Source organism: Candoia aspera, chromosome 1 (assembly GCF_035149785.1).
Source record: "Candoia aspera isolate rCanAsp1 chromosome 1, rCanAsp1.hap2, whole genome shotgun sequence".
Lineage (NCBI taxonomy): Eukaryota > Metazoa > Chordata > Lepidosauria > Squamata > Boidae > Candoia > Candoia aspera.
Window position 1 is genome coordinate 268,776,168 of NC_086153.1, and position 15,944 is coordinate 268,792,111.

At 36.1% G+C, this 15,944-nt stretch overlaps 1 protein-coding gene across 1 annotated transcript in view; it reads left to right on the forward strand.

Annotated features, from left to right (window-relative positions):
* The window catches only part of EXT2 (exostosin glycosyltransferase 2), an 89,827-nt gene that overhangs the window by 70,196 nt on the left and 3,687 nt on the right, over positions 1 to 15,944 (forward strand). Inside the window, exons 10-13 of the mRNA XM_063289650.1 lie at positions 4,875 to 5,041; positions 9,829 to 9,972; positions 11,593 to 11,721; positions 12,794 to 12,876. Coding sequence (XP_063145720.1) covers positions 4,875 to 5,041; positions 9,829 to 9,972; positions 11,593 to 11,721; positions 12,794 to 12,876 — 523 coding nt within the window. The remainder of the gene's footprint in view (positions 1 to 4,874; positions 5,042 to 9,828; positions 9,973 to 11,592; positions 11,722 to 12,793; positions 12,877 to 15,944) is intronic.

Genomic DNA, 15,944 nt, shown 5'->3' on the forward strand with positions numbered 1-15,944 from the left:
TGGGAGAAGAGCAATGACAAATCTCGATAAAATAGTTAAGAGCAGACACTGCTCACACTGACAACAAAGGTCCGCATAGTTAAAGCCATGGTATTCCCAGCAGTAACATATGGCTGCGAGAGCTGGACCATAAGGAAGGCTGAGCAAAGGAAGATAGATGCTTTTGAACTATGGTGTTGGAGGAAAATTCTGAGAGTGCCTTGGACTGCAAGAAGATCTAACCAGTCCATCCTCCAGGAAATAAAGCCAGACTGCTCACTTGAGAGAATGATATTAAAGGCAAAACTGAAATACTTTGGCCAGAGAATGAGAAGACATGACACCCTGGAGAAGATGCTGATCCTAGGGAAAGTGGAAGGCAAAAGGAAGAGGGGCCAACCAAGGGCAAGATGGATAGATGATATTCTAGAGGTGACGGACTCGTCCCTGGGGGAGCTGGGGGTGGTGATGACCAACAGGAAGCTGTGGCGTGGGCTGGTCCATGAAGTCACGAAGAGTCGGAAGCGACTAAACGAATAAACAACAACAAAATATATAAGGCAATCACAGTACCTCAGAATGCTCAAAACTCTGTATTTTGCCCTAAATTCAGAACCAGATTCTGGAACATATAGCTTACTGCTCCAAGCTCAGACCACACAAAGTTGCTATTAAAAAGTTGGAACATTTTATGTGGCCTACTGTTTATGTTTAACCTTTTATGTGCCTTACTTAACCATTGCTTAATTCTGACATCTTTTACATCTCATAATTGCTGTTGCCTCAATAACATTATCCCTTCATTTTATATCTCTGAAGTTATAAGTAACATTTTGAATAACTGTTAATATAATAGATACTGTTCTTGGTTGACCCCACAGAATTAACATTGATAAGTTATTTCAGACAATTTTCTGTATTAGATGCAGTGCATAACATACAGGAATACACAGTGGTGCTTAAAAGTTTGTGAACCCTTTTGAATTTTTAACATTTCTGCATAAATATGACCTAAAATGTGATCTGTTCTCCACAAAAATCCTAAAACTAGATAAAGAGAACCCAATTAAACAAATGAGTCAAAATATTATAATTGTTAATTTATCATTGAGGAAAATAATCCAAAGCTACATATTTCAAAAGGGTTCACAAACTTTTAAGTGCCACTGTACTTGTGTGAAACCAGAATAGATACCATTCATAATCTTTTTCTGACCTTCTTACAGGGAATCACTTATTTAATGCTATATTCCACTTGTCCAAATTAACAAGCAGAATTGTTGAGCTTCCTCCTTGGTTAGTTTTAATCACACATATTGGAAGAAAGAGTTCCATAAGGATCAAACTACTTGCATCACACACATGCCCACTTAATAGATAGCAACATTGTAAGAAGGCATAATCCTGGGCTTCTCATAGCTCAGGCAAGTTCATATAAGTGTAAGTAGTTTTTCAAATAACCTGATCCTAAATTGAGTCTTTAAAGATAACCACCAGAATTCTTAAGTGAACCCAGAAAATGTACTACCATCTCACATAGCCAGTTCAGAATAGATGTTAGGTGCTACTTGGATACTTAAGCAATAAGCAGCTGAATCTGGTACCAGGCAGAGCTTCTGAGTCTTAACAAGACTTCTTCTCTTACAAGAAGTAGCATCACTGTAGTCTAAACTCGGTGTAACAAGTATATTAATAACTATGGTTAGTTTTGCCTTTCCCACATATAGCCAAAGCTGATAAAAATCCATATGAAAGCCCAGAAAATGGCCAAATTGTGCATTAAATCTGGTCTTTCCAGGGAATATAATTCCGTCCAGTGGGGTATTTGCATCTAGATTTGGGCATATTGCAGGGGGTGGACTTGATTGCCTCTGTGCTTGCTTCCTAATCTGTAATTCTGTGATCCAGTGCTGGCAATACTCCCCATCCTGATTGTTACTCCTTTGGATAGCAAATGGGGGAGTAGCTATCAGTGGGAGTACACTATATTCCATATACAAAACATTGTATATTCCTCTCATTGGAATAAGACCTCACTAAAAAGATTTTAAAAGCATTTTTGTAGTTTTGTAAGGGCCACCTTGGAGTAAGAAGCTGAAATGTTATTTCCAAACCCTCTCACTCTGTACTTTTTACTTTTTTTGGTCACCAAGCCAAAACCCCCTCCAAATTCTTCCAAGGTAAACTTTCTTTACATAGTTTTTAGTGTGGTTTGGAAAATGATACAGTTTTCCTAAGGAAGCTGTCTCCAGTATTATGTTTGGATGCTAACATCAGAAGCGTACAGAACGTTATATGCTCATTAAGGGTACTCTATGTAACTTATAGAATCATAATTTTCCTAGCAGCAAACATGGATATCCACCCATGCTGTCTTGGCCAACATTTCTTTCATGATGAAACATAGATTGTTCTACATATCTCTGTTGTAGATTTGTATAATGGTAAGTTGTGAGCCCTGCCAGGTTCACATAAAGTTGCAGACTTTACTTACAGTAGTGCTCACATTTTCATCCGAAAGTGAAATCATATAGGGAAAACCTTATTTGGGGCAAGGGCTCCGTGCTCCATAAATTAGTCTTTAAGCTCAGTGTAGGATGCACCTTGTATTGACTTTTGTTGAATATTTAGTCTATAATCAGTGTTATGCAAGTAGATACCAATTTGTGTAGCACATCTTTCTGCTCCCCATCCCCCTCATACCCACTGATACAACTGAGACAGTAAAGAACTCAGATATAGTTGGGTAGGGAAATGCCCTTCATTGTTGAAGAATGCTGTTAATATTTTGGATGGAGAGAGGTTTCTAGAATAGCTTCATTTGTCCTCTGTTGATACTCTGCTATATTAACAAAGGACTTGTGTAGTCATATGCACACTAAGGGCTAAGCCATTTTGAAATCAGAACAACTTCCTTTCATATGTTAAAATTTCATTTTTAATTAATTGTATCTTACTCTGTGTAGGACTCTCTTTATGACTGTCTAGAAACTTCAGTTCAAATGCTGCTGAGATATTTTGATGGGGATACCCTGATTAGAATTCATGACATCTATTATCCAACTATTGCATTAGCTTCCTTTATGTTTCTGGAATCAGTTCAGGGTTCTGCTTTTGACCTATGAATCCCCTCAGTGGTCTAGATATCAGAGAATTTGTGTTGCATGCATGTTAATAATGCATAGTCTGAGAGTTTTTTAGTTAGGCTGTACTTAGAATTCTGTTGTTATTCCTGATTTGCTTCCACTAAAAGCCAGGGCCACCTCCATACATGTCCCAGCTGGAATAACATCTTATTGGAGTTAAACCATTATAGTAACTGGATAATAGCAATACAATATCCAGCACCTGGGCATCTGTTTCTATAAACTTTGAATTCATTTCATTTCCTCAGATCTAGAAACTTTTGGGAAGAAAAATTATAAGTTACATTTGTAGGATTCTTTACAGTTTCCTATTAAGTATGCTACTTTGCTATAATTATACAAAGTATACTGTAAGCAGAGCAGATAAAAATCTGTGTTTTTCAGATTAACTTTAAAATTAGAAGTCCCTCGTGGGAGGAGTTGGGTGGTGACAGATTTGTTAAATAAAATTAGAGGTTTTGTTTCACTTGTTTTTCTTTACAATTTTCATTACAAACATTGAGCTATGTTCATTTTTAATCACAAGCATAACTTCTAATTGTATTGTATTCTACTTGCTGATACAGTGTTGAGAGATAAATTAGCAAATGTGGTACTTATATGTCTCTAAATCTATAAAAACAAAGAAGATAAATGAACAGAGGTTTTGAGGTAATATCATAAAAGCTGGCTGCCTTCCTAGCACATCAGGCAAAAGTAATGACCAAATGTCCACAACAGTTAATCAGTCATATGCGCACACACACACACACATGCATACATATGCACAAATGCTTATTTGGTATCAAGAATCACTCTATTTTTAAGGGAAAATAATCTGAAAAAAATCTAAATATTATATGAATCTTCTAAAAAGTAGGTAGATATATTCTCTATAGTGTCCAAGGGTAAGCGAAGAATCAGTGGGTGGAAGCTACACGGAGAATAATCCAAACTCAAAATAACGGGGAATTTCCTGACCATGAGAGCTATGAAGCAGTGGAACAGTCTGCTTCCTGGAGTCACAAGTACTCCACCACTGGAGGTTTTCAAACAAAGGTTGGAGAATCATTTGGATGGGCTGGTCTGAGGATTCCTCCCTTGGGCAAAAGGTTGGACTAGAAGACCTCAAGGTTACTTTCAACCTTATGATTCTCTGCATCTGTAAAAATGAAATCTACATCTTTGAGCACTACAGAGAGTACATGTGGGTTATAACAAGCAATAAGAATGCAGTTTTATGAGAAACAATTATTACAGAATCTGACTAGTGAATAAATTTTGATTTAAATAATTAAATCTTCTTGACCAGCATGGATTTGATTCTAGTCAAATCCACCCTGATTTATACACATTTTTGTCTAAAATAAATTCCAACCTAGAACTTGTTTTCAGTCTCCCTAAATTCATGAAGCAAAACCAATTACATACAGAATTTTCACTTTTTTTGTATCTTCAATAATGCTTTGAGCTCTTATGGATCACATAAAAAATATGAAATTTCACTTACATTTTACAGCTTACTTTGAATTCATTGGTGTATCCAATGTATTTTGCCCTTATTGGCCTACCATATCCAGGTGCAAAAATCTCTTTGCTGCTGTCTAGTGATTGTCCAGATTTTTTGCAACCCAGATATGGTAGCCCTAGTTCTGGTCCCTGCCCAGTACCAGCACTGAATAAAAGGACTTGATTTGGAGAAGGTTATGATGATAATTTCAGCTAGACACAGGAATGCAAATAAACTCTTTCTGATTTTGTATTTTGCAGAAACGGTTTGGCCTAAAGTTCGAGTTCCATTAACAGTTGTACGAACCACAGAGAACAAACTGAGTAATCGATTCTTCCCCTATGCTGAGATTGAAACAGAGGCTGTGTTAGCCATTGATGATGATATCATCATGTTGACCTCAGATGAGCTGCAGTTTGGTTATGAGGTAAGAAGACCGCTACTTTTTATGTGGTATAAATTCATGGAACTAAATTCTTCAGAGGAGAAATGTTAAAACGTTCTTATTTCTCAGACAGAATGAGTCCAAATCCTTATATGTTCAGTCTCCTGCATATTTATTTATTATGTATGAAACATACAAATAAAAATTTCAATAGTACGAATAAACCATGAAACATGTTACAGTGCAGTTCAAGAACAGTGAATAAAAAATATAGGCTAAGCAGATGTTAACATCTAGAAAGACTGAAATACTTTTATGTATGACGAAACAACTAGAGTAGGTGGCAGGTTACTTTCCCTAGGGAATGCATTCCATAGTTGAGGTGCCACTACTAATAAAGAATATGTTCACTTGCTGTGAGCTTTCAGAGATTCTGTTTATGTATTATTATGAACATAAGAAGCCCCTACTAGATTAAGAAAGTGAGCCTTGGAAGCTTTCACAACCAGCTTATAACTTATCTGTCCACCTACACTTTTGTTTAAATGTATACTGTTGCTTTCTGTTCTGTTCTGTTAATTTACTATGGTGTTTTAGCTGCTTTATAGTTTTAAGTATGCATTTTAGATAGTTGTTATTTTGTGTTAAACATACTGTAAATTCCTTTTTTAACTATTTTATGCTGTGGAATGGTTTAAGCTATAAACATGAGTCAAACATTTTATAAATAAATAAAATCAAAGAGTGTAGAGAAGTTCCAACTGGTAAGGTTGCCTATGACAACTAAACATTTTAATGATAATATGTCAGTGCTTCATCTTCCTGAAATGTGCAATAAGTGCTGTGGCTTACCCTTGAAATCTTATATGGGTTGAGATTGATCCTGTGTCATGAATTATTTAGGAAATTTTTGGAGGCTTTTTTTTAAAAGATAAGATAATGCCAGGAGCAGCCAGAGAGGATCTTCTTATTTATGGTTCTCTACTTATGGAATACCCCTCCTCTTCAGTGAGACAACTTTTACTATTCCTTGGATCAGATAGAAATGTTTTTATTTTTCCTATACTTTTTAATGTATTGCTGTTTCAACACATTATATTCTTATATAATGCTGAAGGTTAGATACATAAATCCCTTACTAAATTTATAATATAATTAAGTAGCTTCAAATCTGTTTGCTGGTTTACACATAGACATTAATAACATTAAGGACCCCTAAATAGTTGTTTTTTTTTTTCTGTACCACTCATATTATGCTTAGATGTTCTCTGCAAAAAAGAACAAGAGCTCATATCAGAGTTCTTGTATCTTCAAAAGACAAATAGCTTTTGCTTGTGAATCAAGGAAACCTGGATGTAAGACTTGGTTCTCAGACCCAAAGATTTGAGTAATCATTATGTAAACACCTGCCTTCCCCTGGTAAGGTTATGTGAAAAAGACTCAGAAAATCTTCAGTATACTGTACACTAGATATGTTAGTTCTAAACTGAAAATTAAGTTCACTTGCTTGAATTCTTGCATTAGCATTCCTTTTCATTTTAATTTTTCTTGCTAAAGAAAACAATGTGCTTAGAAAAACCACTTTTTGTTCAGGCAGCTGTCCAAAAGGCCTGTCATGGAAAACAAACGGTCTCTCCTGGAGATTTTTTTCAAGAAAGCGATGGTAAAACAGCATGCACAAAAGAGCATACAAATACACACATGCACACACCTATGCTTGTCCTTTTATTGATTTCAGTGTTATGTATTGATGAAAATTATTATTCAAACTCAATTCACTGGAAAAATTGTCCAGGTGTACTATTCTGTTCCTCCTCATCAGGAGCAGTATAGTGATTAATACACACTGTTAAGGACTTGACTGGAGAAATTATTCATTTAGTAATAAGTAGTTTTTCTCTGCATTTCTCATACTCATATCCTTATCATATGGGCAGTGTATATTATGGTTAGGATATCCATGAGGGAAGTTGGTATGTCTAGATTTAAAATGAAGAAAAGTTAAATGACACAGGAAGTTATATATTTGTTTTCATCAAGATAACAATTGTACGTATGTGTGTGTGTACGTATGTATACATACATACATACAAACATACTTCATTTTAAAAGGGAAAAATTCATTTTATTGTAAACCGCCCATAGTCCCCCGATGGGAGGAGATGGGCGGGGACAAAATAAACAAACAAACAAATAAATAAATAGTGATTCAGATGGCATGGATATTTTCAACATACATTATTGCCCATATGAACAAGCCACTCATACATTAACAGAGTATATTAATAGCTATCAGTCTGGCTTATACTGAGAATGCTGAATTACTTTCCCAAGGTATTATACTAATTCATCAACTGAATCAGTGAACTGCAGCTCCAAGCCCTGCACTTGAACTTCTGGGACCTTTTCACCTATTTTGTCCTAAGTGTGTTGTCCAGATGCTTGGACTGTGGAAATGCCTAACAACCTGGATAGTTTTTGTGTGAACTTGGTGCCCCTTGGATACAGCTTCTTCTGTCTGAGTGTTGCACCTTACAGAAGCTGCTTTTGAAAATAATGAATTCCAATTCATAAAATAATTTTGCTCTCTAAGGCAGTAATATACAGAAGGCAGTTTAAATAACGTCATGAAACAGATTTGGATAGATGCAAAACTCCAGTAATGTGAATACTATGGAAGTATTTTGTTTCTCCAAATTAAAAATATCAAATGCCAATATAGCAGAGGGTTTTTTTTTCCAATCATAGTGGGGATAGAGTTTCCTCTCTACAAAAGTATAAAGGGAAACATGTATAAATGTATTTCCTACCTTCATCCTACAGATCAGTGACTGCAGATCAATCTTTCCCAGACCAGAATGTCTTTGACCTGCTTGACAGGCCTGAGCTGGCTACCAGATGTTTAACTTGTCCTCAGCCTATAGTAATTTATTTATCTGTTTATATATTTCACCAGGAAAGTATCTATTGCATTTCTTAGTACTTTGCAAGGGAAATCTGTAAGAACAGTAGCAGCATATAATGTTACAAGGAGGATTTCTTTTTTTTAGGGTTTTTTGCTTCAGTCAGGAGAAATATTTAGAATTGGATATTGGCAAAGTTCTTCCCCTCCTTATTCTCCAGGCCCTATTTTTAAACATGTGGTTGAACTTTGTATCAGCACAGACTTGTCTGGCTCTATCGATCAAACTTTCTTATAAAAAAGAAGAAAAGAAGGGGTACTTTGATCTCTGTACACTTTCAGCCATAAAAATTAAAGTAACACTCAAAGTGTCAGACATTTTTTTACTTGTTAAAAGTGAACTATTAGGGTCCCTAATGATTTATTGCATAGTGCAAAACTACTGAAACAAGAGCAACACCGGCTTTATATGCTGTTTTGTTTAAAGAGGCATAACCATATTTATAGTTCTGTGATTTTAAGTGTAAGTTTTCTGTGAAGGAAAAGGAGTTGCATTGATAGAAGTACTGACAGATAATGTATTGGGCTCTTAAGCAGTTAGGACTATACAACATTTCTACCAATCATCAGCAATTTATGTTCACTTTGCAAGAAAGATAAAAGCAAACATGCAAAATTTGGAGCATATATCCAGCCACTTATACTTTTTAAAGTAAAGAGAGTGAGTGTAGTCTTGCTCTCAGCCAGGTTTTGCAGTTTGAAGCTTCAAGAGTCTGAGACTTACTCTTTTTAAAAAAAATCTTGACAATGCCCTGTTTAAACTTGGGAGTTGAAATGGCTTCTTCCCTGAAAGCAATATTTCCATTTATTGTACTTCTTTGTGTCCCAAAATATAACTTTGATAATTGGTGTTATGTTGATGAATCTATGTCCATTTATCTTTCACAGTGTTGGAAATACTAGATTAATGCTTTGAGAAGCAAGTTACCTGCCTCCGTATACTACTGAGAAACAGAGGCAGGCAAGCAATCCTAACCCCCAGACTGCCAGCTAGAAAGAGGATAGGGAGCAGATGCCTCCTACCAGTTAGCAAAAGGCAAGATGGCCACCTAAAGGCCCCAGTTTCATCCTGGAGAAAATCATCTATGTGGTTGCTAAGAGCTGACACTGATTTGTTGGCACATAATCATGATCATCAAAGGCCCCAATTATGCCTAGAGTAGGTCAGTTGCTCCTCATCAGGACTATTACAAGACAGTCGGAGGTGAGTCAGAGACGCCTTTGGATACTGGATGAAAAGCATCTCCATTCCCTTAAGGGATACTCCCTTCTCTGCTTTTCCATAGCTACTGCTGATGTACTTGGCTTTTTCTTACCTCTCTCCTCCCTACCCTGCCTAGAGCCTCTTCTGCCAAACCAGTTGTATTTTGTTCTGTTTGGGAATTAAGTTTTATGGTTTTAATGGTTTTACTGCTTTTAATGTTTTTATTGCTTTTTGTTATGCTTTTTGTTATTTGTTGTATTGTTCTTTTTAAACTTTGTTTGCCGCCCAGAGTTACATATGTGAGATGGGTGGCCATATAACTTTACTGAATGAATGAAGGAAGACATTGCCACAATAGTGAAGACAAATTTCCCTTTTGTACAAGAGCAGAAGATTCAAAAAGCAAGGGGAGCACAGTTTGTATCTATTGCTCCAAAAGCAAAAAGTCATTCCTAAGGTGCCTTCACCAAGAACAACTAGTATAAGTCTGATAGGCGGGTGTATGAGAAAGAAAGAGATGCTATCTCTGTTAATTACAGTAGGCAATACATTCATTTCTTTCTTGCTTCCCCAACACCCTCTAAGAATACATTTAATCTTAACTGTTCTTTGTGATGTTTTTGTCCTACTGAAATAAATTGATTCACTTACTGTATTCTGCAGGTGTGGAGAGAGTTCCCTGATAGATTAGTTGGATATCCTGGCCGCCTGCATTTGTGGGACCATGAAACAAACAAATGGAAGTATGAATCAGAATGGACCAATGAAGTTTCAATGGTGCTAACAGGGGCAGCATTTTACCACAAGGTAAGAGCTGGTTTCAAAAACAGATGGGAAGCTGAAATTATGAACTTGCTTAGCATTGTCTAGGGCAGCATTTCTCAACCTCAACAACTTTAAAATATATGGACTTCAACCCACAGAATTCTGGCTGGGGAATTCTGGGAGTTGAAGTCCACACATCTTAAAGTTGCTAAGGTTGAGAAACAGTGGTCTAGGGAAAAGGATCCTCGTATCCCAAAAGTAAGAAATCAGGGGTTTATAGCAAAATGTGGCATTGATCTTTATATATTCTTGGATATCTGATATATAAAAGATAGTATTTTGTCAATAATTCTGTTTTGATAAAATACTTGAAACATCTTCCTACATCTCAAATAGTATACCTTTTCTAGGTTCCCACTTGTACAGGTAGTCCTCATTTAGTGACCACAATGGGACCAGCATCTTGGTCATTCAGCGAAGCGGCCGCTAAGTGAAACCGTGACAGTGCTTATGATCTTATTCAGCTTTCCTTTGCTTTACAGGCCTGCGGAGGTCGTAAATGCGAGGATTGGTCATAAAGTTACTTTTTCATCACTGTCTTAACTGTGAACGGTTGCTAAACAAGGACTGCCTGTACTTTCTTAATGATTACTAGCTGATCTGGATGCAGAAGCAGAGGTGTATTTTTAATGTCACATTAATGCTTAGAATTTACATGGTGGTTTTGATTTTTGAAGGAATTATCACAGTATAAAATTAAATTCAGGAGTTACATTGTTATGGGTATTGAAGCAAAGGCAAAGGTTGTTATATCTCCACATGATGGCATTTCTTACCTTTGAATGACAGAAGGCTGCCTTATATACTATGTCATTTAAAATGCTTCTAAAAATTTTAGAATCAGTTTGGGAGGTAGCATATGGGAGGTTACATTTAAGGTTGTTCAAATCCAGACCGTCATATGGAGCTAATGTTGTGTCTTTGGGGATCTCTTCCCCCAGCACAATTACAATTCTAAGAAAGAGGGTTTGTTTTTTTTTAAATGTAGTTTATACATTTGCAAAGCTGATTTGCTGAGAGGAAGATTTATTATTCTTTTTTTTTAATTGATATATCTAATGATACCTTCTCTAAACTACTGAATGGGAATAAATCCCAGGCAGCATGATATATTGGGTATATTTGAAAAACAAATTATATTTAAAAATGAAAATTACGTAAAATGCTTAGTTTTAGTAGCTTGCTTTGCTAAAGATGGTCTGTTTCCCCTATCTGCCCCATGTAGTACTTATTCACATTGGCTGTTCTCCTGGAGGTCTCTGTTGCTGTTAGCCAATTGTCAACCAGACAGGGGCTTTTCAGTAAAAGGGCTCTGTGTCTTTGGAATACTTGTCTGGCCATTCTCTTGCCATCTGAAACATCAGCCTCATTTGGTTTGAGTTTTTTGGTATCATTTAACTCAGTGATGTTACATCCCTCTCAGTGGGACTACAGAACTCTACCTGAGAGAAGATGCTGATAGAGTATGGTATAAGCATTAAAAATACGTTTTGGATAAACATTAGGTACTCATTCCCCATAAAGTTTTATTAGTGCCTCAACTCTGGCATATGTTCATAAAAACTAACATTTTCCTTTCTATGCTATTTTCTCATTCTTCAGTACTTTAATTACTTGTACACATACAAAATGCCTGGGGACATCAAGAACTGGGTGGATGCTCATATGAATTGTGAAGATATTGCCATGAATTTTCTAGTGGCCAATGTAACTGGGAAAGCAGTTATTAAGGTGCGATTTTATTCAGTTGTTCCTCAGGGTCAAAATGTAGCAGTGTCATAGATTGCGTAGATTATATAGATAGTTTCAACATAGCTTAACACTGTGCCTCTTTTCTCATTTCCTTTGAAGATGATCCCATCTATTTGTAAAAGACTCAACTCCCCAAATCCATACATCTCTTTGTTAATGAAAATGTGCCATTGGTTGTGGTCATTATGACCAGATAGCTGCAGGGAAGTAAAACCATTTTTTAAAAATAAACAAGTTTTTATTGGGGGTGGGGGTCAGGAGGAACAATCCATTCCCGTCTGTCTCTGCTGCAGGAGCTGATTTATTAGACTGTTCATTGCAAAAACATTAATTGCAAGATCAGTTTTTAAATGAACTTTTATCCCTGAATGAATTTCCTGACATGCTTCAATACCTTTTTGGCCTAGATCCTCCCTTTCAGTTCGTTTTGAAATGTGTCAACTTGGAATGAGATTTAGGGGCCTCAAGGCATTACTTCAGTTAGCAAGGTCTATTTTCCTGCCTGTCCATCAACATTTACCCAGACCCATGGTTGTGTTTCTAAGAAAAGCCTTAAAAGATAAAGCATGTGTGTTTGCTGCAAGAGTTCCAAACTCTGCTAGGGCCCTGCTAAGTCATACAGTTGGGAGAGCCGCACAGAGTTTGCCAATCAGCTATTAAATGAGCAAAGTGTGTCTGTTGGATTAAGGTTACGGTGAAGTATGGGAAGCTATATTTCATCACTTTTATGGCCGCAAGAGCAAATGGTGTTTATACAGGAACCTTGGCAGTGAGAAAACAGTCATTAAACAGGAATTAAGAAGCTTGTCATCACTGCTACTTTCCACTTACAGCAGGCAAAACCCCTCCAATGCTATTTTTTTTATTGGGCCACTGTGAGCTTTGCAGTCAGTTAAGCCAGTTGGAAGTAAATGGCATGGATATTTTTTCCCTTCGTATTCAAGAATTTGATTTCCATTTGCCAAACAGGTTGCATTTCAAATGTTGCATTTTTGAGTAGCGAGATTAATGTCTGCACTGTTAAATCTGTGCTTATACTGTCTTTATATAGGTGACACCCAGAAAAAAATTCAAATGTCCAGAATGCACAGCCATTGATGGGTTATCCTTAGATCAGACACACATGGTGGAAAGGTGAGTGTCTCATCCTGTTCTTTTCTCCTTTCTTATGCTTAATCTATTATCATACCATCCTCTAAGAAGTTAGCTAATTGTGTCCAAAGTTCAGCTAAATCTATTGGTCCATGTGTAAAAACCTTACTGGAGTGAGAGAACCCATAAAATGTATCGGTATATATGGATGTATACGCACACATTATAATACTATTATCTAAATAATATTTCAGGTAAAATATATGCATTCCTGTATTCCTAGAATAATAACTGCACATGATTTATGGTTGCTCAGTTTGGGTATTGCTGCTCTCTGAAACAGGATTGAATTGTTCTTAAACCAAACTTTTTGGGCAGTTTCAACAAGCCTTAATTAGCAAGCCTTTGTCACGATAAACAAGGATAAATACGAAGATTAATTTTCAGTTCATATATACAAGGAAAACAGTGCAATGGTACAAAAAGGGTATTGCTGTATGTCACTAAAAAAATTAAAGTGACAAGGAATGTTAATGCAAGAATTCAAGCAAGTGAAGTTAATTTATATTTCAGAATATATTTCAGATTAAAAGTTTGATCAACAGTTTGAAGGCTATGTGTCCTAATATGTTTTCTCTGTAACATTACAAAGATATTTGTAATTTGCTTTGCACGTTTATCATCTCTATCTTTTATCAAAATGTTAGAGATCACTGTTGAAAAAAACACTGTCATAGCATTTAGGAAGAATTGATTTATGAGATGGGATTAAAAGATAGACAGACAAGACAGAAAGGCAGATAGGATATAAAATAAGTAAATAGCTTCAAGTTTTGAGATATTTAAGCATGTGAACACCAAGAATGGTGATAAGTTATTTCAGATGGCATGAGGGTATATAATATGAAATAAGCAGATTAAATTCTGGGAAAGCTGTCTGGAAATTACTGCTCAGTCATGATGTATTATCCTATAGGGCAGTTTCCAAACGGAAGTGATGGATTCCTTGCAAACTTTGAATGTGAAATTACTCTTATCTACTTTTTTCAACAAGAGCCTCAAAGAATATCATTGTGAACTTACCAAAAGAATAAAACACCTACACTACTGTAGCAGTATACTACATTTTTGATACAGTTGGACATGGCAGAAATATCTATTGCCTGACAGTCATAGATGAAACCACATTAAATTTAGGGGATTTGAAGTTTTGGACTATTAGCTAAATACTTTGCTTTTTCAATTTAATATAATAATGCAGTGATCAAAATGCTACTGTTTTGAATCACCTTCATTGTCCATCATTTAGAATGGGTACTTAATGTTTCAAACTGTCAGACATAATTATAGTCTTCAGGTAGGAAATTTCTTGCCAGCTCCTCTTCCACAGCACATCTGCAATGGGAATCATCAGTGGGATAGATGGAGTATTTGTGAATGCACCCATTTTATCTTTGGTGGTACTGGTAATATTTCTACTAGTCTATGCTAACATTTTCCTGGTGCATCATTTCTTAAAAGTAGGGAACATTTATGGCTTAAATGGTACTATGTATAGCAAATAGAAAATGAAATCATAATTTAGATTAGGAGATTTTATTATGCAAACCCATGCCCTCTCCAAGGAGGAGATCAAATTGAAGTTCATTTCAGACAGCTGCTGTTCATTTCAAAAAGCTGCTGTGTTGACATTAGAGTTGTGCTCATACTATCTATTTGTGTCTTCATTTTGCAAAAGTACATTAAATATTTCCAATGCTAGTTCTTACTGGAGAAATAGAAAAAGTTCCTATAGCTCTAGATAATTGGAAACTAACATTTTAACAAACTTCCATAGTAGTTCCTCATTGCCTCACCTTTTGGTCATTGTATTGCAATAACTAGGTGCTTCATCTTAAAACTGCCTTTGCTTCAGGCATTGATTATTCAAGTGTGCTGAGAGAGTCTGGAATGCATGGGTCACAAGGCTGGGACATACTCCTTTTTGGGCACTTGACCTCTAAGTGCTGAGCCAAGGATCCTGTTTCAACTATTGGGAGGCTAAGGCAAAATTTAAATTTGTTTTCCACTAATGAGATACAGTGAATATAGTTTATTTAGCTATACATCTCATAAATAAATTAACTAACATCTTACTTGCCTTGTCTGTGTGATAAAAAGTATAATTCTGTAATAATTCTGAGAGACATTCTTGAAGGTCTCACTGGGCTTCATGTGGTATTGGGGCCTCAAGTTTCCTCTTGGATTTCAACTTTAAGTTTGAAAGCATCAACTAGTTAAAGATATCTGCATGCTTCTGGGACAGATTTTGCAGTAAAAGAAGTGTATTAAAGTGGCCAATTTTTAGGAAAGAATAACCTATCTGTTCCTTAGCAGTTATGTACCTTTCGGCCAATTGTTTCATATTCATTGAAATTTATTTTGCTAAATATTCAGCAAGATCTATCTAAATATTCTCCAAACATCACAGCTGAAATAACTATATCCTCTAACATCAATGTTTTCTCTTATTTCAAGTACCCACTGGCCTTATGGAGAGATGTGGGGTGATGGGTGGGGCAAAGAAGAATTCAAAACGCTTTTTAAAAATGTGGACTCTTCATTTCACTGAGTTTGGACAATGAAAATAAACTAGTCAGTTTCAGGTTTTAGTTCTTAAAAAAAATGTTGTAATTTAAATTTTCAAGCAGTCATTAGTGCAAGATATAAAATAACAATCAAAGAAGTATTTTTGTATGTCTTTTGTTTCCTGCAGGCTTATTTTTGCAAGTCCTGTATAGAACCAAATTTGACCTGGCAGTGGCTGATTAAGGGATATATTGGCAGTTAATCCACTGTAGTTTACGGCATGTTCACTGCTTTAAGAATGTCTGGAATTTTGGTGGAGAGGAGCTAATGAAACTTTGGCCACTCTGCACACTGTGCAATTGACAGCATCTCTTTTCTCTTTGCCTTGATTATATACTTCAGTCATAGAGGTTCACATCTTTCCAGCGTGAGAGGCTTCTTGTCCTGTTTCCTACTTCTGACAGAGTAGGCACCATAATAACATTAATCTTTTAGGTGCTGCCTTTATTGCATTTGCAATACCTTAACATCTCTGGAAAGCA